The 26,736-nt window shown below is 41.3% G+C and overlaps 1 protein-coding gene across 2 annotated transcripts in view; it reads left to right on the top strand.

Moving 5' to 3' along the window:
* The window catches only part of scube1 (signal peptide, CUB domain, EGF-like 1), a 112,506-nt gene that overhangs the window by 23,383 nt on the left and 62,387 nt on the right, over positions 1 to 26,736 (top strand). For both annotated transcript variants that reach the window (XM_068717061.1, XM_068717060.1), the window contains exon 4: positions 9,954 to 10,088. In XM_068717061.1, the coding sequence (XP_068573162.1) occupies positions 9,954 to 10,088 (135 nt within the window). The remainder of the gene's footprint in view (positions 1 to 9,953; positions 10,089 to 26,736) is intronic.

Genomic DNA, 26,736 nt, shown 5'->3' with positions numbered 1-26,736 from the left:
CACAAGATGTGCTCGAACACATCTCATCCTGTCAGTCTCCCACTGCTGACTGACGGGAGCAAACATAAAACCTAACACATAAAAAGAAGCGTGTGGTTTTGAATGCCCTGTGTGTCTTCATTGTTTTGGCATTTGTAAGTGTTGCAGCTTCATTCTTTGAGCCTTTTGGAGAGATTGAGTGAGAGACGGAACGCTAATAGTAGCAGTCGGCAGCGCAGAGTAAAGCTCCGAGTTGTGGATTCACCTTACAGGGGATGAATTTCAGACAGCTGATATAAAGCAGAATTAAAGATGCCATGCCGTCAGAATTCAAATGTTCCTCCATGCACAAACAAGGGCCAGAGATGTTCAATGAAAGCACTATTTATAAAATCCATCCCCATGCTGAGGTTTCAGCTCGTTTCCGTGGTTTCTATTGGAATAGTGAAAGGTTTTATACGTTGGACGCACTATGTCTACAGAAGTTAAACTGTCATGAGACATAAACCTGATGAAAACAACACAATGCCAAACATCTTACATTATTATGCAACTAGTACAGTTCTGTTCTCGCTTCAATTTGGCATTCATTTTGTGAAATTAAAAGACATATCAGTCACTGAGCATGTAAATGTTTCATTATATGACATGTCTCCATACTGACCGACTAAAGGTCGTCATAGCATTTTGCTCACAGGCTGACTAGTGGAATGCAGACATATGGAGTCACTGATAGAAACAGCTGAAACTGAATAAGTCATGCACCAGCAACTTACAGTTGAAGCTTAAACCTTTTTAATGCACCAACAAATTAGTTAAAACTGAATCAGGAATTAAAATCCCAGTATATAATGTGCATTATATCTGAACATAGAATTGAATCAAATTATAACTGATACCCGATCCAGCTATATGAGTCAGTATCGTGCATCCCTAATTTATATATCAAATAAAACGTGAAAAGGTAAAGTTGCATAATGTGGTCTAATCCTATAGGTTCAGAGCTACTTCCTGCTTCAATGTGCAGAAATTACCTACTTACCTCGTTTTCGGTTCTTTTGTAAAAGTAAATAGAGTGTGTCATGAGAATTAAACCGAAACAGACAATGCAACTGTTTATATAAGTGTTTTGGTAAACACTTATATATATTTATATTGATTGTAATGCAGCTTAACTGTAGAGCAGGGCTCAACAATAAGGATTTCCCGGGGCAAGTAAAATGACAAGTCAGCTGCTGATGGAAGTAACTAAGGAGTGAGCCAACTCGTTTCCTTCTCAACTCTGTTGAGAGCTGCACATGTGCAGTACCGATCGGACATTCTCATGCATTTGGTGGGAGGGTGTTTAGTTGGGGGGCGTTAAAGGATGTGGGCGAATTAATTTACTTAAAGAAAGATTAAACATGGCATTTAACATTTGCCTTGTATAAAACATTTGTAAGTATTGACTTTGGGCAGGTAGATATCTATTTGTTTTCTCTGCTTCGACATCATGGTCACACACCTGGATCATCCTGAGAGACATGATGGAAACATCTATAAAAATGAAGCTCTGGTTTGTTAAGGAAATAGACATTTTCCATTTTTCCATGTCGGAGCAGCAAGTTGGAGGGACAGTGTCTCTGTAATGGTGTCATCACATGTTTTGTGTTGCTTATTTTCTGCTGGCTCGTCTGTTAACGGGCCCTGACTGTCTACAGCCGGTAGCTCGCTGGTTAGCTGCCGCGTCGCTCTTTGTGTTGTGGTGAGCTGGAGAAGGAGGGATGTGAGGTTAGCAGGATTCCACCACACGTGTTGTGTTGGTGCCGCTAATTCAAACGATTCCAATCTGCTCTTTACGGTTCCGGCGAGAGGAAGCCAGCCCACGTCTGACTTCAACCCGGAGACGTGCTTTATTGGATGCTAGCTGGATGCGGCCTTAATGAACCGCGGTTGATTAAAAGTGGGTTACTGAGTTCAAACGAGCCGGTAAAGCGTGAAATCACACACAAGGTCCGTGTGATCGCAATCAAAGAGGCAAAGAGGCAAAGAGTTTTCTTTCTTCTTCATCTTATTTCTACCTTTCTTTCTCTTTCTGTTGTGTCTTTATTTCACTCTTTGTTCCTTCTCCTCACCCTGCTCTGTATTTCCTCCCTCCTTAACTTGAATCAAAGCTTCAGTCTTTCTTTCTCTCCTTTGCTCGTTTTTTGTTTCATCTCTCTTTCCCTCTTTGTTCCTCTTTCAACCCTTTTATCATTCGCACTTTTCTTTCCTCCATTTCTTCACTTTTCCATTTCTCTTTTCCTTCTTTTTCTCCTTTTCCTTGTTCCAACAGTTAATTTGTTATTTCTTCTGTCTTCTTTTTTTCTATTCATCTCTTCTCTTGTTTCCTCTCCTCTCTTTTTTCCTCTCATCTCCTCTCTTGATTCCTCTCCTCTCTCTTGGATCCTTTCCTCTCCTCTCCTTTGTCCTCTCGTCTTTCTTTCTGGTCTTCTCTCAGAGGTGATGAGGTTCTTCTCTATTTGCTGTCTTTATTTTGCAATGTCTGTGTTAAAACAGACTAATGGAGGAGACATGTTCTTGTTGCGCCCCTCTCTCTCTCTTTATTTTCCAGACTGAAAAAGATGCAGAAGGAGACTTCTTTATTTTTTTCTGTCTCTCTCTCCCTTTTCTCCCTTTGTTTCCCTGTCCCCGTCTCCCTTACGGTCTGCTTTTTGTTTCATTTTCTTTGTTTCCACCATCTCCTGTCATGCTCCATATATTTTTTCCATCTACTTTCTTTTTGTCTCTTTTCTGTCTTTCTTTTCTTCCTCTGTTCTGTTATACTCATCCTGTCTGTCTGCTGACCTTGTACTAGCTTTCATTTAATTACCTTATTAGCTGTCTGGTGTTCTTTCCTCTTACCTCTTCTCTCCCATCACATTTTAAATCTATTTGTCGGATGAATCACTGAATGTTTTCACTCAACTTGAACCATCATGTAACAGTAGCAGAACTACAGGCTGACCAGTCAGCGTGTTTACGGGAACCATATAAAAAAACAAAATTTAAAAAACAAAATTTTATTAGACTCGTCATATACATATACATAAAATGTAACTTCTGCATTAGCTTACTGGGAGCAGTGGGCTGCTGAGAAGTGCCCGGGGAGCTGTTAGGGGTTCAGTGTTCAGTGCTCAGGGACATTATTCCTATAAAGTGCGATTGCCTGTCTGGGGAATGGATGAAACATGGCTAATACTAGTTGACATGAAAGAACAATTAAAACTTGCCCATTTCAAACAAATTCCTGAAGACCTCTCTCCATTTCTGTTTTTTTTAGCGCAAACTTCTGACCAAACTACGCTGTGGCTGAGTTTATTTGCTCAAAGCCGAGCACAAAGAACTCATTCTGGCACTGTCAAAAAACAACAACAACGGCAAATCAATTAATAGATATGTCTTCTGCACACAAAAGACGAAAAAGCACCCTGCCTTTCCTCCTAAAAACCTAACTTCTTGTCAAGATGGAAGTTTATTTTGAAAAGACACTATTCATAACGAGCGTATGGTGACAGGCCGTCCGTGAATACGGTCAATATTAGCAAAGATGTTGACATGTATGGAGCTAAATCCAGGTCAAAAGTTATATTCAACCCAAAAAAACTTTTCATTCGCTTATTTTTATTTTGAATACATTGCTCTATTTTTCAATGTTCAAGACCATAACTTGAATTTTCAGGTTCAAATTATTTTTTCAAATGATCAAAACTTTTGACCTGGATTTAGCTCCATAGACATGACTCATGGTTTTTAATAGGAGCCTGTATTATGTGGCTTACTCTGATTCCAGTAGTATGTCTGTTTTTGCAAATGTGGAATATCTAATTTAGAAACAAAATACTTGAATTTCACATTTCAAAGAATAAATAATAGGACTGCTGGCAGAGGACGGTGCTATCCAGGGGATTAGTCTGTATTTCAGGTATGGGTTTTGTAAGAGCTATATTTAGCCCACTTTGAGAAGATATACAACACTGCAGAATGGGTAATGCGTTCCTGTGTATTGACTCATGGACAGCACATCGTCACCAGCCTCACCGATGCTTTATGTCTACTGTCATCACTGACTGCAGAGTGCTCCGTGATGCATGGTAACCATATAAACAGGCCTCTGAGAGACTGACACGTCGGCCTATTGTCAAACCGAAGTTCAAGCGCAGCTCCAACCATTGCCGTCACGCCGCTCGTCAACAAGGGCCTCAGTGTTTGTCATAATGTCTCGCTCTCAAGTGTCTCATTCAGCAGGAGATTTATTGTATGAATGAGGGCACACGATCGCACACGCTCCCTCGTCCCAATTAATACTGGCATTCTGTGTACACCCAGAGACAGAAAGTGTCTCGTCTCTCATACGACGAGCTGTCATAACACAGCACGGCAGCCCCGTGACTGGAAATCGGCCGCGATTAGTTCAAAGATGCAGTCAAATGAAAATCATGTGTCTTCCATGGCTGGTAGAAATGTGGGATCCTGCTTTCAGACTCACTAATCATAGCTGGGAACATAATGTCAGGTCCATGCTCAGAAGACATTTGTTGCAGTGAGCTTTTGGGTTCAAGTCGAACACTGAAGCTAAGTAGTGTATTGTGGTGTGTAACCTTTCAGATTGACGCTCTTAAATCATAAACTGCAGCATCAAAGTGCAACAGCTCCATCTGAAAACAACAATTTTTATCCGACTTGTTTGTTTCTCCGTCAAAGTTCACACTCTATTTAGTTCTTATTTTTCTTGCACGCTCTGGGCCCGCTTGTGAAAAGCAACAAAGACTCTGTGGCTTTTAATAGACCCGAAGCATGATATTGAGAAACCTCAGAACCTTGTGGTGTTCTGAACAAGACTCAAACGGCACTTCAATTTGGAAGAAAAAAAAGAAAAGAAATCAGTTTGCGTGAGGGGGCAGGAAGTCACTCCATCATGTCCCAGATGCACTGTGTCAACAAGTTAGGGCACTAATTGATTTAAGATTGCGTAATTGTGCTGTGATTAAAGATCAGTCCTGTTTCGGCTCCTTTCTTCCTTTTGATTCTGACTTTATTTATTTGGTTTTGGCGTGGACACAGCTGGGCCCAATGTGTCGATCTTTCGGTGCCCTCTGTGAACGTCCGGTGCGGCTAGCGCAAGTTTATTTTCCTTCTGACGCGTCCTTTTCATTCCACGGAGAGATCTGAGAGGTGGCGGCACAGCGGGGAGCCAGCGGCCGCGGTGTGTCATGGAGAGGTCCAGCATGTAACGGACAGGAGGTGGGAGGGAAGGGGCAGATAAACTGAGGCAAAGTTTAAAAAGCTATCTAATCCACATTGATAAAAGACACTGGATTTGTTTTAAAATAAGGGACCAAAGAGTTAGACAAGTTAAAGGATAGTTTTACAGTTTTGCAAGGCTGCCTTCATGTAATTAGAACTCCTGTTAATACTAACCCAGTGTTAGTGACAGTCGGCAAAATCTATAAACATCATAAAATAAAAATATCTTTAAACGTGCAATTAGACAACACGACACGGCCGTAAAGTGTGTGTGTGTGTGTGTGAGTCATCGTATAATACACTTCATACAATCTTGCCAAAAAACTAAATTAAACTCACTTAACTATCTGCACGCTTAGCAGCGGCGAGGTACAGCAGTGTGTGTGCTGGTAGCTCCGTTAGCTGTAAGCCAAACACACCGCAACCGGTCGTCCCCCCCCTCAATGTGGGCACAGAGTAGCAAATGAGGGGTTGGAGATGCACTCAGCAGTGTTGTCACTAGCGGCCAATGACAGTGCGGAACCTGCAATAAAAGGAGTTTCAAGTAAGTGTGGCTCACCGCAACCACGCAAAGTCTTTGAGTGTGCAGCCATAACTGGCCAGCCAAAACATTATGCAGTTTGCTGCAGCAGAATGTGAGATTAACCGTGGACGAACACAGAGGCACACTCTCACTCATGGACTCCTGGACGCACGCATGTACACACGCATGTACACACGCATGTACACACGCATGTACACACACATAGATTGAATGTTTCTCCTGGCGGAGATAATAAAATCAACAGAGATTTGGACAACTAGCAGAATTGCTTACTGTACAAAACATACAAGTAATCTGCTCTCCTCAAAGCCACCAGCAATGGGACAGGAGTCTATCACCTATTTTTAGTGGGTTGTGCCCTGCACATATGCGCTATAATTTGTGTAGAATATAGGGTAAATATCGCACATTTGTGTGGTTTCTACTGGTGGTTTTCCTGATGATCAAACATTCTAGAAATCAAATCGTCTAGAAGACATTTTGAAATTACTTTCTTCACTTGTGTTGCATCTTTATTCACAAGTCTTTTATTTTCCCACCCTCACTCATCGCTCTCACTTCCGCTACGCCTCTTTGTCCCCCCCCCCCCCCCCCCCCGATGTGTCAAGCACATCCTCGTTGTGTCTAAACAAAATTGTACGCAAGTTTACACAAGCACAATCAAACAAAACAGAGGGGCTCCAGTTGAAACTTGCAAAATGGCCCTGTGGCCTGTGTTTATGCAGAAATGTTGGCAGAGTTTAGTTGGACTTGGAGATGGCTGCATTTCTTCTCTCTCTCTCTCTCTCTCTGTCTCCCTGCCTCTCTCTCCCTCTCTCTCTCTCTGTCTCTCTCCCTCTCTCCCTCTCTCTCTCTGTCTCTTTCCCTCTCTGCCTCTCTCCCTCTCTGTCTCTCTCTCGCTCCCTCTCTGCCTCTCTCCCTCTCTGTCTCTCTCTCTCGCTCCCTCTCTGCCTCTCTCTCTGCCTCTCTCCCCCCTCATCCAGCCTGAAAATGAAATGCCTCAGTCACATTTATGACATCTGTTAAACCATGAGATTTGCTTAAAATGCCGTTCGGAAGTGAAATGAAAACAAAGCCCAGAGTTCAGCGAGGACACTAATACACCAGTATATTTACACAGGAACTGGAGGTTTGTGGGTGTATGAGTCCGGGAGACAATGAAGCCAGCTTTAAGTTCGATTGCACTGTCGTTCTTGCTCCATCCAGGGTACATTCAGGGAAAATGATGGACATACAGCTAACGGGGGTGGGGTGGGGGGTGGGTAGTGGGTGGTGGTCCTCCAGCGACCAAGATTTGATCCCAAACATATCTGCAAAATGGGGAAGTGTATTGACTTATTGTTGAATTATTTCTTATAATTGACAGGTTTTGGTAAGATTGGAATCTTGAAATACGGGTTAGTAAGAAGAGCGTGAATCATAATCCTACCCATAATCCTTAAATCAAATCACAAAATGGTCTGGGAAAACTGGATTAAAGTAAAGTAGAACCCTTGATTTCAGTCTAGAAGCAAGTAAGCGTGTAAGAGTTGTATTATTGTGTTGCTGGACGTGTGGTAGCGGGGATAAAAGGGTACAGTAGAGTCAGAAGTTGGCAAGTGTTTGGCAGAGGCTCTAACAGCTGTATACAGTAACTACAACAGTATGTGTTCATCTTTCAACTACTCTCTTTCTAACCTGTTTTTGGCCTCCCCTCCTCTTAAATGCAGTCTAGGGCTCTGTAACTGGAGGAGATCAGCTACAAGAGGATCTTTCTACGAAATGTATTTGGGGGACGCTTTCAGTGAAATGTTACAAGAAGAAAGGAGATAGATGAGTATAAGAAATACGTCCTGATAAGATGTATTTTCGTGGCTTTCTACTTTTTTTGATCTGGGAGACGGGGGGGGGATGACGTTCTGCAACAGCAGCAGTTTTTGTAGCTTTCCAAAACTTACAATCCAGCAAACACGGCCATGTCGGCCACTGACTGGAAGTTGTGCAGAGGAAAGGAAGTTTTAACGGTTTTAACTTGTTAAGCTCTCGTTTTTGTTCACACTCCATGAATGTCTCCAGGACGGACTGTGCAAAGTTACCCTAATTTTTTCCTCCTTTCTTCGGCTGTGTGGGGGGGAAGATGATGTAAGACCAGGCGGCAACCTTCAGGTCTGAGAAGTGAAACCAATGTGGCAGTGCCTTAACCTTGCATTCTGTCTAATGGCCATCAGGGGATGACTCCTCTGGTTGCAAAAATGTATTACCTCGGTGAAGCGTACTGATGTTTCCAGAGGCCTTAATTTATTTTTTCTCATTTAAACCAATCTCCAGAAAACACCCTCCAGAAAACACCGTAAGAGCTACGGAACAGATACAACATAAATGAGCTCTTACAAGTTTAAACATTACTTGCACATTTCAATATACATGGGAGCATTAATTAAACATTTTCTCTAATATATACATTTCAAAAGCACATGTAAAAACCAAACTATAGCATTAGCTTAAAATTACAGCTTAGTAATTTAGCTAACCCTCTTAAGCTAACATTAGCATCTAGTTGAAACAGAAATACAATAAAACACACAATAAACACACAATACCCTGTTCCCGTTCTAGCTAGGTGCTTAAACGTTAATTAATAAACTAATATTGCAGAGGAATATTTATAACACTTTTCGTCTGCACCGTCAATTATCTTTTTATCCAAATCCAAAGTCAAACTACTATACTCTGACGAGTTGGATCTGCTTCCGGTTTCGCCAGAAGGACTTCAAAATAAAAGGACCCAAAACATAGAAAGGGCACTTACAAAATAAAAGCTAGCAAGAAGTGATTAACTTAGGTAACAAAGAAAAGGGTTTGTTGGAAATATTCACCTTACATATAACAGAACCTCATTAGAGTCCTTTACACTCGGTAAACATGTGTTCATGGTCTGAATCTCTAATTTCAAGTCTTCTTCAATACAGCATGATGTTCATTTAGTAAATTGTACCATAACGCGGAGTATGCTTTAGGGTGTGGCTACCTGTTTTCATCTTAGAACTTAGTTTTTCAAGACGAGACAAAATCCAAGATGGCGACGGCAAAAATCCTGAACTCAAGACTTCAAACGTCAGTCCACAAACCAATGGGTGACGTAACAGTGACTAGGTCCACTTTCTTATATACAGTCTATGGGCCAGACCTACGTTGGGCCACCTCGGCATGTGGTCTGGCCGATTGAATCCCGATGCGCGCAAGATCCGATCTTGGAGTGTACTGACTTGATAGTTGATGCGGCAGGATCATTTGACAAAATCGCATTGGATAGACAAGAGTAACCACGGTCTTAGGTATGGCCGATCAGAACATGTCGTACACGCTGAATGAACACTCTGTACTTTGGTCCCTTAATGCCATATATGGCTTTTGTCCTGGCTTGATGGTAACTATTAGATCAAATATAAGCTCAGGTAAAACTAGGTTGGACATCGTGTCCGGCGCAATAAACACCAAGTTGTACATTTATTTTGAGCATCTAGGTCTTTTTGTCTTTGTCTGTCTTTTCTTTCTTTCATTCTTTGCAGTATGTCTGTGTTTGTGTAACCTGCCTGTCAGAACCTCAGACTAAACATAGTGGAAAGTCATTCCAGTCAGCCACTGGGATCACGCACACACACACACACACACACACACACACACACACACACACACACACACACACACACACACACACACACACCGTTCCCCGTTAAAGTCAGTTGAGGGTGTTACAAGTTTGCAGTTCACTTCAGCCCCCATCAAAATGCCCCATTTAAAATTTACTGGTCTTTCAACAGCACAGCGGAGGCCCTATAAACACACTCTTGCACCAGCACACACACACACACACACACACACACACACACACTGTGATGCTCACCTTGTCAGATCCCCGTTACAGCCTGTTAGGACTCCCCGTCTGCCCTCTGTGTGTGTATGTGTGTGTGTGTGTGTGTGTGTGTGTGTGTGTGTGTGTGTGTGTGCGCATGCATGTAAGCACGCGTAACCCTCACATTCCCGACACTGACACCATCCCTCTCATCAGACATTTTCACATAGACTTTGACGGACACACGTTTGCTTATGAAGCCGAATCGGCTGCTGTTCCATTGTGCTGCCGTGGTTGACTTTATCTTTCTCTGTGCGTCTCCAATCCTAACAGATGTGGACGAGTGCATGGACAACAACGGCGGGTGCCAGCAAGTGTGCGTCAACACCATGGGGAGCTACGAGTGTCAGTGCACGGATGGCTTTTTCCTCAGCGACAACCAGCACACCTGCATCCACCGCTCTGATGGTAAGACTGGAATAGAGACGCCGAGTACACTGAGAGCTGTTTTCTGCCGCTTTCTGGAACGTAATCACTTGAGAGAAGCAAAGAAAACACGTTGAGCTTTGTTTCGGGGTGATGTAAAGCTATTTGATGCTCCTTGCTCAATCTTGAACTAAACACAGGGATTACATTGTCTAAAATGATTTTGGGTGACTAGATCACTCTGCTATAATAACGTGAGAGTGCGATAAAGCATTTGTTTATTATTTGTGGAGTGAATTCATGCAAAGTTGTTGGAAAGAAATCGATAGATCAGTGCTGCTTTGCTCTGGTTGGTGTAATATTAATGGAAGAGGTGTTTACCCCACTGTTCCTGACTGGATGTGTCAAAGACAGCTCAATGCAGACGCTTTATCTCATTATACTAAAAGGCATGACTTGCAGACACGTTATTTCTGTAAATATGATTCTTTAGGAGTGGCTGGGTTATGAGTTGATGGGCCCTCAGGAACAGACACGTAAAATATACTTGCGTATACTCTTGTGTAGCCTGAGACATTTTTTCCATATGGCCAATGAAAATATGTCATTTTAAACAGCTTTTAGCCATGTTAGTGATAGGGCTCAAGGGATGCTAATGTCGGCTCTTCCACTGAAATATCTCAGCAACTGTTGGATGGATTACCAATTATATCAGCTAGGGCTGGGCGGTATGACCAAAAATTTATATCACGGTATTTTGTAAGATTATACTGATTTCACGGTATATCACGGTATTTTTTTTCCGCGTTAATGCATTAACTAATTAATGCCAAAAATAATTTTATCGAGCGTTTAATTATTAAGCAAGCGGACATTTTTAACACAAGAACCGGCTGGCAGCGAGCGGTGAACAGCTGTTTGTGTGGCGTCTCTTCCTGCTTCCTTCACCTACATTCCCCTGGGTCCTAAGTCCCTCCAAGTACAGCTTCTTATCACCCTCTATGTACCAACATAACATTACATTTATAACTAATACCACACATATTACACTTTAATCAGCGTTGCATATGTGTCTAACCAAAATACCCCAAAAAGTAGAGTTTTTAAAGTGTTTTTGTTTGTAATATGTATCATAAGCATATCATTTAGTTATCGCTACTGATAATTTAACAAACATAAAAACATGACGTATATAGGTTTGCAGTTTTTAAGGTGTAAATTTCAGATTGCATCTATTACACACATGAAAATAACTCACGTTTTCTGCTGAGGTGATGTAAGTTGCTCTTGTTACCACCAGCGGCATCAACACAGTGGCTCCAAACTCGCAAAACGTCGGATTCTTTAAAACCAAAACACTTCCAAACAGCAGACACAGCTCCTCTCTTGGGCACAGACTCTATTGGTGCATCTCCGGTCTCTCTTTGTTCCTCCTGCATCGCTCTTTTTTGTTCTTTAAGTAACGGGACGGAGCCTCTCCTAGCTGTTAGCAGACTGTTGTGCTAACGGCTAGCTACCGAGTTGTACCCAGCATGCGGTTCGGCGGTGAAATTTTATAAATGTACAATTATTAGTGTTACAAATTGTTTATGTGTCACAAACTGTTGTGTGCCGTGGTGTTGCCCTGTTAAAGAGCGTTAGTTGTGGGTTATTAATTGTTGTGTTATAAAGTTATAACCATAATTTAGGGGTCCCTCTCACTACATAAGTATCTCCAACCATAGCGCTCTTTGCGGCGAACAATATATTTTGCTGCCTGTTGAAGAGTGACAGCAGTTGTTTCGGCTATGACGGTATATGAAAAATTCATATCATACAGAAAATTAAAACCGGTATACCGGTTGAACCGGTTGAACCGGTATACCGCCCAGCCCTAATATCAGGTACAGATATCCATGAATGGGTGAATCCTAATGGCTGTGGTACCACCATGAAGTTGACATTTGTGGTTTTGGGTGCCATGAAATTTGGTACTGACAATGATGTCTAATAACTTTGGTGATCCCCTGACTGCTATAAGGTCAAAATTTACGTTAGTAATTTATGACCAAACACCTGCAGAACGAATGAAGTTCCTAACAGCCTCAACTGCACTTTGAGTTTAATGCTTTTTTAGATGGGTAACATGGTAAACACTGCACCTGCTGAACATCAGCATGTTAGCATTGTAATTGTGAGCATGTTAGCATGCTAAAGTGTTTGGATTTGGCCTAAAATAAAATCTCTTCTGTAACCTGTATAAGGGCCATTGTAGGTTAAAAACAAATTATAGAGCTGGAGAAAGGAGGTAATGTTCTGAGAAAAAAACTTGGATATTCTCTGAGATTAAAGTGGAACATTTACATGAAAAATCTCACTAATTTACAAGAAAAATACTTGAATATTCTCTGAGATTATAAAGTAGTACATTTATGAAAGAAAAAAATATTAAATTCTCTGAGATTAGAGTCACAAATGTACGTGGAAAAACTACTCATTCCACCACAGACTCCACTGCCCTTCACAGTGGTAATGTGAGTCGCCTAGTGCAAAAATATATTATATTATTATTTATTCATGTTCATGAAAGAACATGATAGAAAATCTAAATATGTATCTTTCAGGACCTTGGTCTCGCTCAGAGGCCGTCCGTCAAAGAGGACATATGAAACAGCAGTCTTTAGGATTAGGAGTTTTTTCTCATAAATTTTTCTTTTATTTGAAGGAGTTTAAATTTTTTTGGGACAAATATATGATTTTACAATCCCTCCCACAAATGCAAGTTGTTTTCTCGTAAATGTTTTCATTTTTTCTTGTAATTTTACCACTTAATGCCCCCTCTTCGGGCTCTGTAATTGTTTTTTTGTTTTTTACCGTCAATGTCCCCTATCGGCTGTCCTACAGGTTCACTGTATGTTCGTTCATGTCTTAAGTGAAATAAATATCAGTTCACATTACCCAGGGCACTGTAAAATGGTTTGATCACTTTTGTGTTGATCCTTTTGAACATGAAGCTACTTCAGTCTTGAAATGGATCTCCCCTAATTTACGCCCCTGCTCAGTGCCTCCTAAAAAGTAATCTCCCTTGTGCGTGACCCTGTGACAGGCTCTCTAGATCACAAGGAGATGTGGGATTCGAGGGCACTGACATCATGCCTCTGGCTCGGCCGGTCGCCCTCCACACCCACAGTGGCATTGGATTTCTTTAAATCGTTTGACCCCACTACCCTGGCATCCCCGACCCATTACGCCTGTCACATTTAATTTATGGGCCCAGTCTGAGAGATCGGTGATCCCGAGGTGAGGAGGCCTCCTTATTCCCCCTCCACACACACACATACATTCTCTAGGCACAATGCTCACATGCATGTGGCTGTGAATGGGGACAGTGTGGCGGTGAAGTTCAAAGACGGGACGAGAGGACAGTCATCTGTCATCTTTGCGATGGCACAAAAGAAGGAGGCGCTGGGGGAAAGTGGTAAGAGATGAAGAGTGAAGGGGAGGAGAGAGGGAGATCAAATACAGGAAGAGGCTGCAGCAGAGTGACCTCTCCTTTATCCTCTTCTCCCTAAGCGCTCCTCACGGTGTCGGCGTGGTCAGCATGAGGGCGTGTCAGGAGCCGGCGTCAGAGATGTTAGAGGATTCTCTGTGGAAACATTCAGAGAAAGAGGTGAAAGAGATGCAGAAATAGAAGTGTGTTTGCTCACTGGAAACCCTATGAACCAGCATGTGAATATATCTCACTCCAACTATTTATGAAGGTTTCGGGATAGAATTCAAGGGACAGCCATTGAGAGTTCTCCCTTTTTATACAGTGAATTTGCAAAGTTGAACCACAGAATGAGACCACCAATTACAAATGCAAATTCCAAAAAATGCTAAAAGTACTTTATTTCACCATATATTCATACAAATTCAATGAAATGTCAAAAATCTATATATTATCTAAATCAAAGTAATTACTGTGTCAACATGTGTAATTCCTGCTCCTGTCAGAGGGATGTTCACGGTAAACAAGAAGCGAAGACGCTTGTGGTATTTTCCTGTTGCCCTGCTCTTGCAGGCTGTTCTGAGCCTTTAACCACCACCACACAGCCCCCACCCCGTCCAGAGATCCTCAATCGGACACTTGTCTCCTCTCCGTCTCCTGCACAGGAATAGAAGCAGCATCCCGGTGTCCCACAGGAATCTCCCTGCGCATGTTTTTTCCATCTTCCCTGCCGTGGCCCGTTTTTTTCATCTTGTCTTCTTTGAGTCACTCTCTTTATTTCATCCTCCAAAGGTAAAATAAAGAGATTAAACCAGATTAGGACCTCTAAAACTCTGTTTAAAGACAGCGGATCAATCTGACAACATACAAACATACATTTTATACCTGGGCCTTCTGTGCTGTCCTACTAGACTTGAACCATCTCCTAATAAGCTCATTATGATGCCACAGCTATGGTTATTTGTTTCTAGGGGTGTAATAATACACGTATTCATATTAAACCGTTCGGTACAAGGCTTAAGAACCGAACAATACGTTTGAATAATACTAGTGCATTTGAAAAATGCAGAAGCTTAAATTGTGGGAAATATAATGTTTTCGGTGGACTGCGCTCACGTAACAGACAACAGGCTTTGTGACCTCTGAACCCGGAACAATAACAAAAAACAGCTGAGGCTGCGGGGAGAAACAACAGCCCGAACGGATTCAATTGTCCGGACAATAACCCTGCGCATGACGGGATGCTTTGTAATTAACGGACAATGCATATAGTCCAAATCAATTTAATTAACACAATGACAAGAAAAACTCACAAGAACCATATGACAACAAAGCAACAAATCAATCCAGCAACACTGCAGCGCTAGAGCACGAGCCATTCATATTATTCATAAAAAGAACACAATAGACAAATGAACAGAGTAGAAACGCTACTGCAGATGTAAAGACTCAAAATCAGTTAACTTACCACAGCTGCTCTCCACTTAAAAAAGTCCACTCAGGTCTCTCCAAAAGTTTTCAAAAGCACGTAGCTTGTGCTTGTCCTGTCGTGTAGCTGCCTTGGTTAGCGTAACGTAGCTCCAAACAGCTCCAAACACCAAGAGCTCAGTTGCAAATGAAATGCATTCTTAGCCACTAAGATCTGCTAGCTAGCTTTCTGTTTGACAAAAGTCACACTGACCCACTGACCAATCACGGCGCACCTTAATGCTGACGTACTTAGCAGGCTACCTGGGTAGCTCTGGCACGTCAAAGAATACGCCCAACATGTTAAACTAAAGATGTGATTGGTTTAAGACGATGACAATCAACAATATCGTTCCCATATACTTTAATCTGCAAGGTCTACCTAGAGGACCTCGGGCCTCTCTCCTTACATAGAGAAATAGAGGCTGAATCTGATTGGATAAGAGCTCTACTTAAAACAAGCTGCACTGGAAGCAGCGCTGCAGGCTGGAAGCAGAGCAATTGAGGAAGACAGGAGCTGTGCAATGAGAAAATAAGCTAATGGGAAAAAAAATGATAACACTTGTAGTGTCTTTGTGAAAAATTATTAAATTATAAAATAGCTATAACTTTGTGATTCTGTTTAGGCCAGCAGAGAAGGCTTAGCTGGCCCTGACGGCCCACCACAGTACAATATTAAGTTCATATATTTTATAAGGGCTGTACTACAGTTATTTAAGATGTGTGCAGCATAGTAGTGATGATAACACTTTGAAGGCAGGACTTTTACATGTAATGATATTTTACAGGTGACCGTGGCTAAGTGGAGAGCAGGGTCGCCTTTCAATCAGAGGGTCAGCAGTTCGATCCCCAGCACTAGTCTTGTGTCAATCTGTCCTTGAGCAAGACACTTAACCCCAAAAATTGCTCCCGAAGCTGCGTCTAACAAATTCCCAAACACATGCGTCGCAAAAACAGAGATACGGACAAGTAATTTTTTGCTCAAAGTCTCAAGTCTTTGAGCTACAGTCAAGTCTCAAGTCTTTGAGCTACAGTCAAGTCTCAAGTCTTTGAGCTACAGTCAAGTCTCAAGTCTTTGAACTACAGTCAAGTCTCAAGTCTTTGAGTTAGAGTCAAAGTCAGGTCTTAAGTTTTTAAGGGGCAAGTCTAATGCTGTGTTCACACCAAATGTGACCCAAATTTTTGGCGAGACTACATTACATACAAAGTCAATGCAAAGACGCCAATGACGCAACTTCAATAATTGCCTCATTCGCGAGAGTTGAAATTTTTCCACGCGGACAACAAATTTCCGTGGTGCTGTGTCGCAAAAGCATATCAGCGTTGAGATTCTCCTCCTGTCATCACTGACATCCTGCTGTTGTTGAATCAAAAACTATGGAGGAAAAAAATATTGTAGCCGTAGGTGGGCAGAGCACTACGATACCTCATATTAGTAGACACCAGACGAAACTATGTGTATAAATGTATGTCTATAGGTAGTAGGTACATATATACATATATAGTAGGGTACAAACAATATCTATGCTGCCGTATTTACGCCTAGATGACATTATATTGAGTGTTGATGCAGCTGCTACAATGTCAGCAAAGCCTAGCAACATCGACCCAAGCTCCATTGAGAAAACAAGTATTTTAAAAGTTATTTGCTTGTCATCTTGCGGAGAGAACTAACAAAACATGAATTACGACTTTTTACAAATCTGCATCACTATGTAGTTATTTTGGCACCCCTTTTATCCCTTTATTGCAGTTAAATTAGATCAAAATCTGTTAAATTTGGGGTTCATACAGCTGTAGTAAACCAGCCGACATGTGGCTTGTCAAAGTCAAGTCGCAAGTCTTTGAGTTAGATTTCAAGTCAAAACTCAAGTCTTTGAGCGGCAAAGTCCCAGTCGAGTCTCAAATCTTTGAGCAAGAGTCAAAGTCAAGTCAAGTTTTTGAGTTAGAGTCCAAGTCAGCTCTCATATCTTTGGTAGGCAAAGTCCAAGTCAAGTCTCAAGCCTCTTATGGTTGTGATGAACGTTCTATCATCGTGACATCTGGTCCAACACATTCTCACTCTGGTCAAATACCGACGCTTGGTTAGTAGCCCTAAGCTTCAAACTATGACACTTTAGGAATCCCTCTAGCCTCTAGTGTTAGTTTTGGATGTGGCGGGGACAGGGTTTAGTTTTGCATGTGACACAAACAGCTGTCTCCTGGCCTAAAGTCCTGTGTTTCCACTAATAGAGGAAAGAGGCTCCGTGGAATCTTTCCTTCATCCAGCTCATGCTCAGAACCCCAGTTGTTCTATCAGAGACTAAGGTGTGTGCATGCATGTACATAAATGTACTGCTGGCCTTCCCCTGGGGGTAAAACCTGCCACCACATTCGTGTCACATCTTTTCCCTATGTGGGTTGACCTCATCACGTTCATCTCCAACCTGGAGCTTTGCCGTTTTGCTGGAAATGTAAGAGAAAGTAAGCCTTCCTTGATCCCCAGAGATCGTCTGCTTTTAATCTCACCATGATGTGATGTGATCATTTACCATAACTGCAACCGCCAACAACCAGCTTCTCAAATTATACTCTGGTAGATACAAATTATCTCTCACGCAACTGTTTTGTGTGTGAGAAGGAATGACGGTCGGTGTTAGATTGTTGCTTTGCGTATGGTAAGTGTCAGCTAACGGCTCATTTCTTTCTCCCTGATACTCGCCTAGAAGGTAATTAAGCCTAGTAACAATTGTTTGTTCCATTATGGTGTGTTTCCACTCTGTTGTGCTGCGCTCTGTCTGAAGCACATCCAGACGAGAACGTGGAAGACTCTGGCCCGAAAGCTCCCTATCTCGAGTTGGGGAAACAGCTCTCGCAGCAAATGTTCCTGATCTGTCATGATGTGGAAGGGCCATGACCACATGGGTCAGGTATGGCCCACAGGCCCGATGGTGACATGTAGAATGGAGAAGCTTGGTTCCAGTTTGGGAAAGTTTGGGAAATTTGAGTATCTCTAAAATGGAGGATCTGGCTTGTCAGTGAAAGTCTTGGGTTACCTGCTGACCCTGAGAAGGGATATAAATGTGTGCTGAGTTTGTGCCATTGATATTACTAAACTAATACAGCGTATGTTTCAGTTAAACAAACTTCTGCGTGTGATTTGCAGCAACAGTGCAGAGGTTGATTGGTTGCTGTATTAGATATAAAATTATTGCCTCTGAGTTGACCGGGTCCGTCTGATTTATTAATTGTGCCTTTTGGACCAACTTGGCCCCTGCCAAAATAGAGCGAAAACAATACGCTTGTAAATTCTTCTCTGAGCTCAACACCAATTTCCTGGCAAAAGTTGGATTTGGCTGTAAGCGGGGAATTTTAAACACCTTCTCATGTGGACGCCATGCCTGGCGGTCCAAGAGCATGTTTGGTCGCAAGAGTCTCTGTGAACTGTGAAGCAGGATGATCGGGCGATAGTGGGCCGACTGTGGGCAAGAAACAGAAACCATTTTGATCAAACAAACTATTTATAAAGAATCTTAATACTGTGGTGGAGAAACTGTGGCTGGCAGCTCCTGGAATGCTTTATGTAGTATTTAATGGTAAGGATTACAATCAACAGGAGGTAATGGGCAGATGAGGCATGGTGCTCCAACATGTGGGGCTCAGTGTAGTGCAGTTTAGCAGCAGGTAACTCATGTACTCAGTATAATGTGATGCCTCTGATGTGTTTAATCTGGAGATTTTTTTCTTGATTAATCAATTAATTAAATTGTAAAAACAAATCCCAAAAGGTCCAGATGTAGTCTTCAGATTCCTTGTTTTATCCAGTAAACTCAGTGCAGAACCCGAGGGTATTCAGTATATAGTCACATATGAAAAAGAAAAGCAGCAAATATTAGAGAAGCTTTACGTAGGGGTGTCACAAAATGATGACAGTAGTGATGATAACCATGATATTTAAAAATGCAATATTGATATCATTATAAGGCTCAATACTAGGGCATACTCAGGCATCAGCTTATGGTCGCCGAAATTGAAAAAAATGGTTGCATTTGTAGTCACTTTATATTTTGATTAACTAATATACTATGCAGCTGTATGTCAGCTTAATAATGAAAATGTGACACTTGATCTCACATATTGAACATGCTTCGCAAAAAGGAGCTTTGTCCAGTTCAAAGATACCAGGACACTTCACCTCCCAAGACTGCACTTTGACAGCTGAATCAATTTGCACATTTGTTTGTGATGCTGTGTATATTGTTTGTGATGAACGTTTCACCCCACAGTCAAACAACTTCATTTGCTTTGCCATTATTTCTAAAACAGATGCCTATGTGCACACAAGTAAATGCAGTAAACGTGTTATGACATGCAGCGTTCCAGTTCTGACTGTAACAGCAATATTTAAATTTCACCCCAATATCAATAAAAAAAATATTTATTTTTGGGTCCATGTTTTGCCTTTTGCTATTCCTATTTTTAAACGTTAACAAATGGTTGCCATCAAGATTTGGTTGCCAATTTCTCAAAATGGTTGCCAGTGGCAATCGGGCAAACCCTTAATATATGGAGCTCTATTACACATATGAAAAATATTGTGTAAATATTCTTAAATTATTTTGCATATACAGTTATGGTAACAGACAAAATGTGCAATAAACAAAGATACATTTGACTGCTAGCATTATTAATTGTTTTCAAATAAATAATATTGTAATTATTTTGGCCTGACAGCCCTAGCTGGAACCAAAGAATGTTTGGCTTTTCTGCTTGAAAATTTTGTTTTCTTTGTATTTGACTTATGATATTTCATCATAAGTCATACCTCGGTATCACATTTTTATTGTAATCACAAATGAGATGGCAGCATGAGAAACACTCCCATTGGTATCCTCATTCAGTAACACTTTACTTATTACATCTATTTAGCAAAGGCTATACAGATTTATAAGCAGTTTATAAACATTGCATAAATGGTTTATGGAATATTATAATGTAAGAAAATATACAGAGATTTTAAAGTGTTTATTATTATACTGTATTTGTCAGGTTTCATGTCTCCTATGAAGACATTATTCAATAATCAATCTCAATATTATATATTGTTTAACAATGCGAAATGGCAGGATATAAAGTGTTGCCATTGTTTGAAACAATCACATGGCTCACACATGATATCTGTATCCAGTGTGATGTGTGTTGAGAGAGAGGGAAGGCAAAGAGAGCAATGGATTGTGGGAGCACGCGATGGGGGGAGTTGTGAACGTTGAGTGGAGAGAAAGAGAAAAATAAACACAGAGAGACAAACAGAGTGGAGTGGACCAATGGAAGCTGCACGCGTTTATTTGGAGTTGTGTGAGGAGAGGAAGCAGACTGAGGCTGCTGTCACACACACACACAACTATAGACACAGATGCACAGACATGTATTTGTGCACAAAAACTTGCACATGGAGGAATTCTCACTTTAACCCTCTGAACACCAAGCAGTTTCGGGGTGTTTTTTGCTCCAGTCACATTTTACTCTCCGTGGCCTCGATTTTCACTGCAATATAAAAGTCCTGCATCTCTATGAAAACAGCACAATCATGGCTTGAAGTAGAGAGAACTCAGAGTTGTCTTTTGTGCAGAATAACACAGTTACCATGCCATAAATCATAAAAAAAATTAAAAAATAAAACGCAGAGATCAATTTCTTTGATCATTTATTTTACAAAAATTGGAAAACAATGGATTCTATATACATCCAACATTTTTAAGTGTCCACAAGAACACTTAAAAAATATGAAGGCTCCATGTGCTATATATATTGAACTATTGACATTTTTACAACCTCTACTTACAACTCATCCTGTCTTCTCCTCTCTGCTCTCAGCAGCCTGCAGTGGATGTTTCAGGGAGTTTTGTGTAACGTGACTGTTGGTCTCAGCCGAACCAATCATGGCTTCCTAGTGTCGCTGAAGAGCTCAGAATTGAATGTTTTTTACAGGATCTGGTTAAAGCAGGGGTCACCAACCTTTTTGAAATGGAGAGCTACTTCAAGGGTACTGAGTAGTAAGAAGGGCTACTTGTTTGATACAAACTTCATGAATAACAAAGTTGCACAGATCACCTTTTAATAATAATAATAATAATAATATATGTGAAAAGATGTCTGATCACATGTCAATGTTAATTATTCCTCACAATAATTATTAACAATGATTGTGTATTTTGCTGAAAATCACACCTGTTCTATTTTTGTACAAATTATCACTTCTAACATTTTTTAGGAAATCATTAACTGTCATATCTTCACAGCATGTCTTGTTTGTACTAACCACTACCGTTGTAACATTTTTGAAGAAATCATGAACTCTGTCCCATGTTTATACAAATGATATCCGGCCAATCCAAAGACGAGGATTGTAACCAATTAAATGTAGGTATACAATGGTGACTGGGTCCGCCGATTTAGTGTCAAAAAGCGGGACCTCTACACACGCACGCACATGAATCTTATTTGCGCTCTCGGATTTTGACAGTGATTTGCCTTCATACAAGTGCTATTTTTAAAACATGCCTTGCGGGCGACTCATGTAGTCCCTGCGGGTGACCAGGTGACCAGGTGTTGGCTACCTCTGGGTTAAAGCGAAGGGTTTATTTGGGGAGAGATTTTAAATGTAGAATAAAATGTTTTTGATGAAATATCACAATTTTAAGCTTTGTTTCAGTTGCTTTTTCTGACGGAAGCGTTCATCACACATGATGTGTTCAAGGACCAACGGAAAGATGAAAACCGGACAATAGTGTTTTTACAGCGTATGAAAAACACCTCGCCATAGCAAGGCCATCGATGGGACGTTCATGTTGCTATTGTAGTATTATGCAATAGCATTAATAGCTAATTAAAATGAATGGTGATATTGTTAGGCTACATGAATACATTATAATTATATTAGCATCATTATATTAGCATATAATCAAAACTGCAGGGTTTATAATTTATATGGCGTTTCGAACTCAAAGTAATTGGAATATACAATCCATTAGTGAAAAACTAAATGCACGAAAGTTCTACAACCATTTTGTGTTCGTATCTAAGAAAAAAATCAAAGTATTGAATGTGGCGAGATCTTCTAATCACTTGAACAAGCAACCTACAAACAGATCTGTTTTGTAGGAGTCATTCTTGCATGAGGCCCAATGTTTTTCTCATGCACCGCAATTCATCACTTTCATCAACAAAAAACTAATTCTTTTGTTCAAGCAAAAGCAAAAACCTTTCTGTCTTTTTTCTAAGATAACAGGAGCGTTTCCATAATCAGTGCCCCTCCCAGTGGCCGGATATCAACACGTACTCACACCTAAACGTACTGCTCATAGTTTCAAACGTGGTTAACGTTTTGAAACGGTCCTAGTTTCAGCAACAAAACTACTTGGGTAGGTTTGGGAAAAGATAATAATTTGGATTCAAATATGTTTAACCTAACTTTAACCTAAGTTATGTGCACAACCTATGTACAGTACATGACGTAAGTTTAAACAACTCCATTTTGACTTTAGTTCACACAGGACGTGAAAAATGGTCTGCTGGATCAAAGTTCTGGATGTGTTTGACCCATCCATCCACCCCGACCTCCTACCTCCACCTGACTCCCTTTTTGCTCCCATCATATTTTACTATGGCCACAAGAAGTCGCCCCTAAAAATGATCGTAACTATGAGGCGTTTTTGGGGGTAGGATATTCTTGGAATAAAAACTATAGTGAGACAACTAAATTACAGTTGTGACTTCAATTCATTAAGTCCAACTCTTAAATTGTAACCATATTTTTTGGTCAAACTTAATACCTGTAAGGCCTTTACATTGGGACTACTGCATGCTACAGATTAAAACTGAGCGTTCCATCTGATGACCTGCTGCTACACACAGGGTTTCTTAAATAACGACTGCTGTGCGTTTACAGTATTTGACAGACACACGGACCTGTATGGGTGTAGGACGTGTGACAGGTGAAGTGTCTTTGGCTTTTGATGGTGTCTGTAATTGATGATGATAACAGCCAGGTAGACAGAGCTCCCTGTACTTAAGAGTTCCCACATAACCCTGGGCCATCATTAAAAAAGCTCCACCGTACCTTCAATTTCCTGCTTTGGTTTGTTTAAATAAACACACAGGCCAGTTGAACACGTAAAAGTCATCGTCAAAAATCTTTGCAAGGTAAATTCACCTAAATGGGATCAATAAAGTTTATCTTCTTTTAGACTTTTAGGGAAATATAAAGCATGCAGTGAATGAGCTCCAACCCTGCATGGAGACAGTATTATCCCTCAATGTTTGTCCTGTTCCCGAGTGTCCCAGCACTGAGTGAATCCTTGAAGTGGAGTGGCCTCTGTTTGTGTTTTGTATTAACCCCCCCCCACACACACACTCCAAAAGGTCCTGGTGTGTGGAGGTGAAATTCTGCTATTTGTCTTTGGACACTGTAACTGTGGAACTGTGTTCTTTTACATTTTTAGTTGTAGTTGTGTGTGAGTGTGTCAAACCAGGCCTCGGCATGAACTCTCTTTGAAACGATATGTCCGTTATAGGCGCACACACAAACACAAACACACACACACACACACACACACACACACACACACATACACACACACACACACACACACTAGGTCATCATAGCATGGTCGAGGTGCTGAAAGTGACTAATGCTTTCCTTTCCAAAACACCTGCTCGCCTTCATTTTATAAATACTTTGTTTAAATATTAATCCAGCATGTGATTTTAACTTTAACTGAAAACAAGCTCCAATAACTTAGCAATCTCTCTCTCTCTTTGAGGTAAACACAAGTTATTTACCTGCGAGCGGAAGGTGGAATACACGTTTATTTTTAATTTTTTTCCCCACTGTTCTGCTCTTTCCCCCCCCTCTGTGCTGCCTCCGCTATATTTTTAGGCCAGAGTTTGTCTGTGGTCAGTGGAAATGTTTTATACGAGGGCGTGGTAGCTGACCTGGTGTGGTGCTGCTGCTCAGTAGCAAACACAGGAAACACGGGGAGTGGACACACACACACACACACACACACACACACACATATGCACAAAGTAAACGTCTTCCTGTCTCATCATCTCCCAGCTTTTTACAGAAAACTAACATCTGCCTTTAGCCGGAACAAGTCTGATACACACACGCGCTTTGTAGTCATACTATTACAGTTAACAAGGGCTGTGCGAATCAAACAGTTCCCCCCAATGTTTTTTCCTGTCTTTAACGTTAGCAGCTGGACTCTGTTAACATAACACACTGAACTTTGGTTCGCCTGCTCTCTTGCCTTCATCTAAACGTTGCTGCTTTGACGTTATAGCCGAGGACACGAGTACTAACACTGCTTGAGCATTTCAAGAACCATACCTGCAGGTTGTAACAAATTAAATATACTTTACATGACAGCTGATCATCTCACTATATTGTGAGGAATCTCTGTCTGTCCATGTATATGTGGGTGTGTCCTTAGTATATTTCGAGAAGCACTCCTCCAATCTACTTCACACGTGGGGGGTGTACTGCTGGGGACCCAAGGGGTGTGCAGTGTTTAATATAGTGCAATTTGGACATGTGACACGTTAGATATTAATGAACTTTGAATAAACAAGCCATATTGCTTAGTGCAGCAGTGGGTGAGGGGCTTCTGGACTCTGCGAACTAATTTGAACATGCCGACGGCAGCGCGCCTTTACAGGCCCCGGCTCATTGACTGTAGTCCACTTTTACTGGTGGAAGCTGGATATACTAACGTTACAACCAAACTCTTTGTCACTTCCCTTGATGTGACAAAGTGATTTTAGTTTGTAGTGCCCACATTTGTATGAAATTTGCTCAGTGACCCATGAAAGTATATAATTTGATACAATTACTCGGATCTAACGCAAAGTTCTGCATCCATTTGCCCATAGAGCAAGCACGCCCAATGGCCTTACGTGATGGACCCGAAATTGTAATTCCACAGTTTGGCCACTATTTAAAACTTTCTTCAAAGCCAGGCACTCTTCTTGGGGGCTTGGGAAAAAACAGGAATGCAGAAATCTCCGTTTTTTTTGCTTTTGCTTTTGGCTGCGTGCACTTACAGTATACGTTGGCGTACTAAAATTGTGGATGTTAGCATTTCACTCAAATCACTGCTACAGCCTCACAGAGCTGCAAAGCAGAGTGCAAAATCAGCAAATGTAAACTATGCAGACGATTCAACAGGTGGCTCAATCGAACGGACCTCCACCCTGAATCATAGCATAGTGGGACAGCAATGCTGTTAGACTGTTTTTCAACCTGGACCCTATTTTTCAATGTTTCTGTGTCTACGTGACTGATGGGGACAACCAGTCCAGGTTTAAAAATACTCTTCCCTTTATTGTGACAACTAAATGTCCATGAACAATGCTGATGTTCTCTAAACCACCAATATTCCTCCATGGTTGGTTTTTGCCTCCCAGTCAATGCACTCAGTAATAAATTCAGGTTACTGTCACCGCTCTGCACTGCGCTCATACGGGTGGTTACAGTTAATAACGCCGTCTCGACCAACAGCGTCATGGGCGAAAGCATCACGTAAACACGGCTCAACTGATGCCATGGTGAGACCAATGTGGAGGGAATTGAAATGCTATGAATTTCGAATTTAGCACATTTAAAGAAATACCAACAAGCCAGAGTGTTTTTTCTCCCTATACCAGAATGATAATATGTGGAGCCAGACCTTTATTTAGCGCTGTGAAGATAGGTCTGGCTATGCGAGACTATCGCTCTTATTAATCTAAAAAATATGAATCAATTATTTCAGCTCTGTCTTTTAAACTAACTACATTAATGGCAAGAAATGCTCGGTGAAAAAGGGAATTATAGTTCCAGGTAGTTCCACTGGTCATTTTAATGTAATCTTTACTGTACATGAAAGGAGAGAATTCACTGCCAAGGCAGTTTGGTAGCGTTTGTTAGTGTTCCTTAAATTAAGACCACATTTCCCATACACCCTGTTGCTTCCGGTCCCGAAGGGGATTTTGCTACTTGCCCCCTTTCTCTGTTATTGCTTTGGTTATGTTTGCTTTTTGGATTCACTGAAGCGGAAAGTAAACATGGTATTTTTGCTCTTTCACAACCATTCACTACTGAGCTTTAGTTGTGTTTGCTCTGGAAGAACAGGACCTACTTCCTGGTCAGTGCTTTCATTCAACTGGTTTCCCTCCAAATCTCACAATGCAAAACATAAAAGCTGACTGTACTCCAGCTTGGTGTTACAATGCTCATGATTTAAAATGTCATATATTGCTGATAAAATTCACAGTCCTTGCACTGTGATGCGTGTGAAGTTAGAGTGAGATACAGAAAGAGAAAATAAAAGAATGAGGGAGAGAGATATGTTGTGTGTGTGTGTGTGTGTGTGTGTGTGTGTGTGTGTGTGTGTGTGTGTGTGTGTGTGTGTGTGTGAGTGTGTGTGTGAGTGTGTTTGAAGAATAGATTGGGGAGGGTTATAAGAAAGGCACCGTCCTTATTTAAAGGAGTTCAATGCAGCCAAGAAAAGCTCTCATTGAAATTCATGGCTTAGCACCTATAGCACAGTGGTTTGAGCAGACCAGTGAGAGAGAGACACACACAACCAGCGTCTGACAGATTTCAATTAAAACGGCACTTACAAGAGCAGGGATGGAAAAGTGGAGGGAGGGAGGGAGGAAGGAGGCGGTTGAGGAGGGTTTTTCCTGTCTGATGGGCTTTTCATTTACTTAATAATTTTGTCACACTTC

Source organism: Cebidichthys violaceus, unplaced genomic scaffold (assembly GCF_023349555.1).
Source record: "Cebidichthys violaceus isolate CVI_PGR_0920_01 unplaced genomic scaffold, fCebVio1.0.p SCAF_21, whole genome shotgun sequence".
Lineage (NCBI taxonomy): Eukaryota > Metazoa > Chordata > Actinopteri > Perciformes > Stichaeidae > Cebidichthys > Cebidichthys violaceus.
Note: the sequence above shows the minus strand (reverse complement) of the source record. Positions and strands in the feature narration are given on the sequence as shown.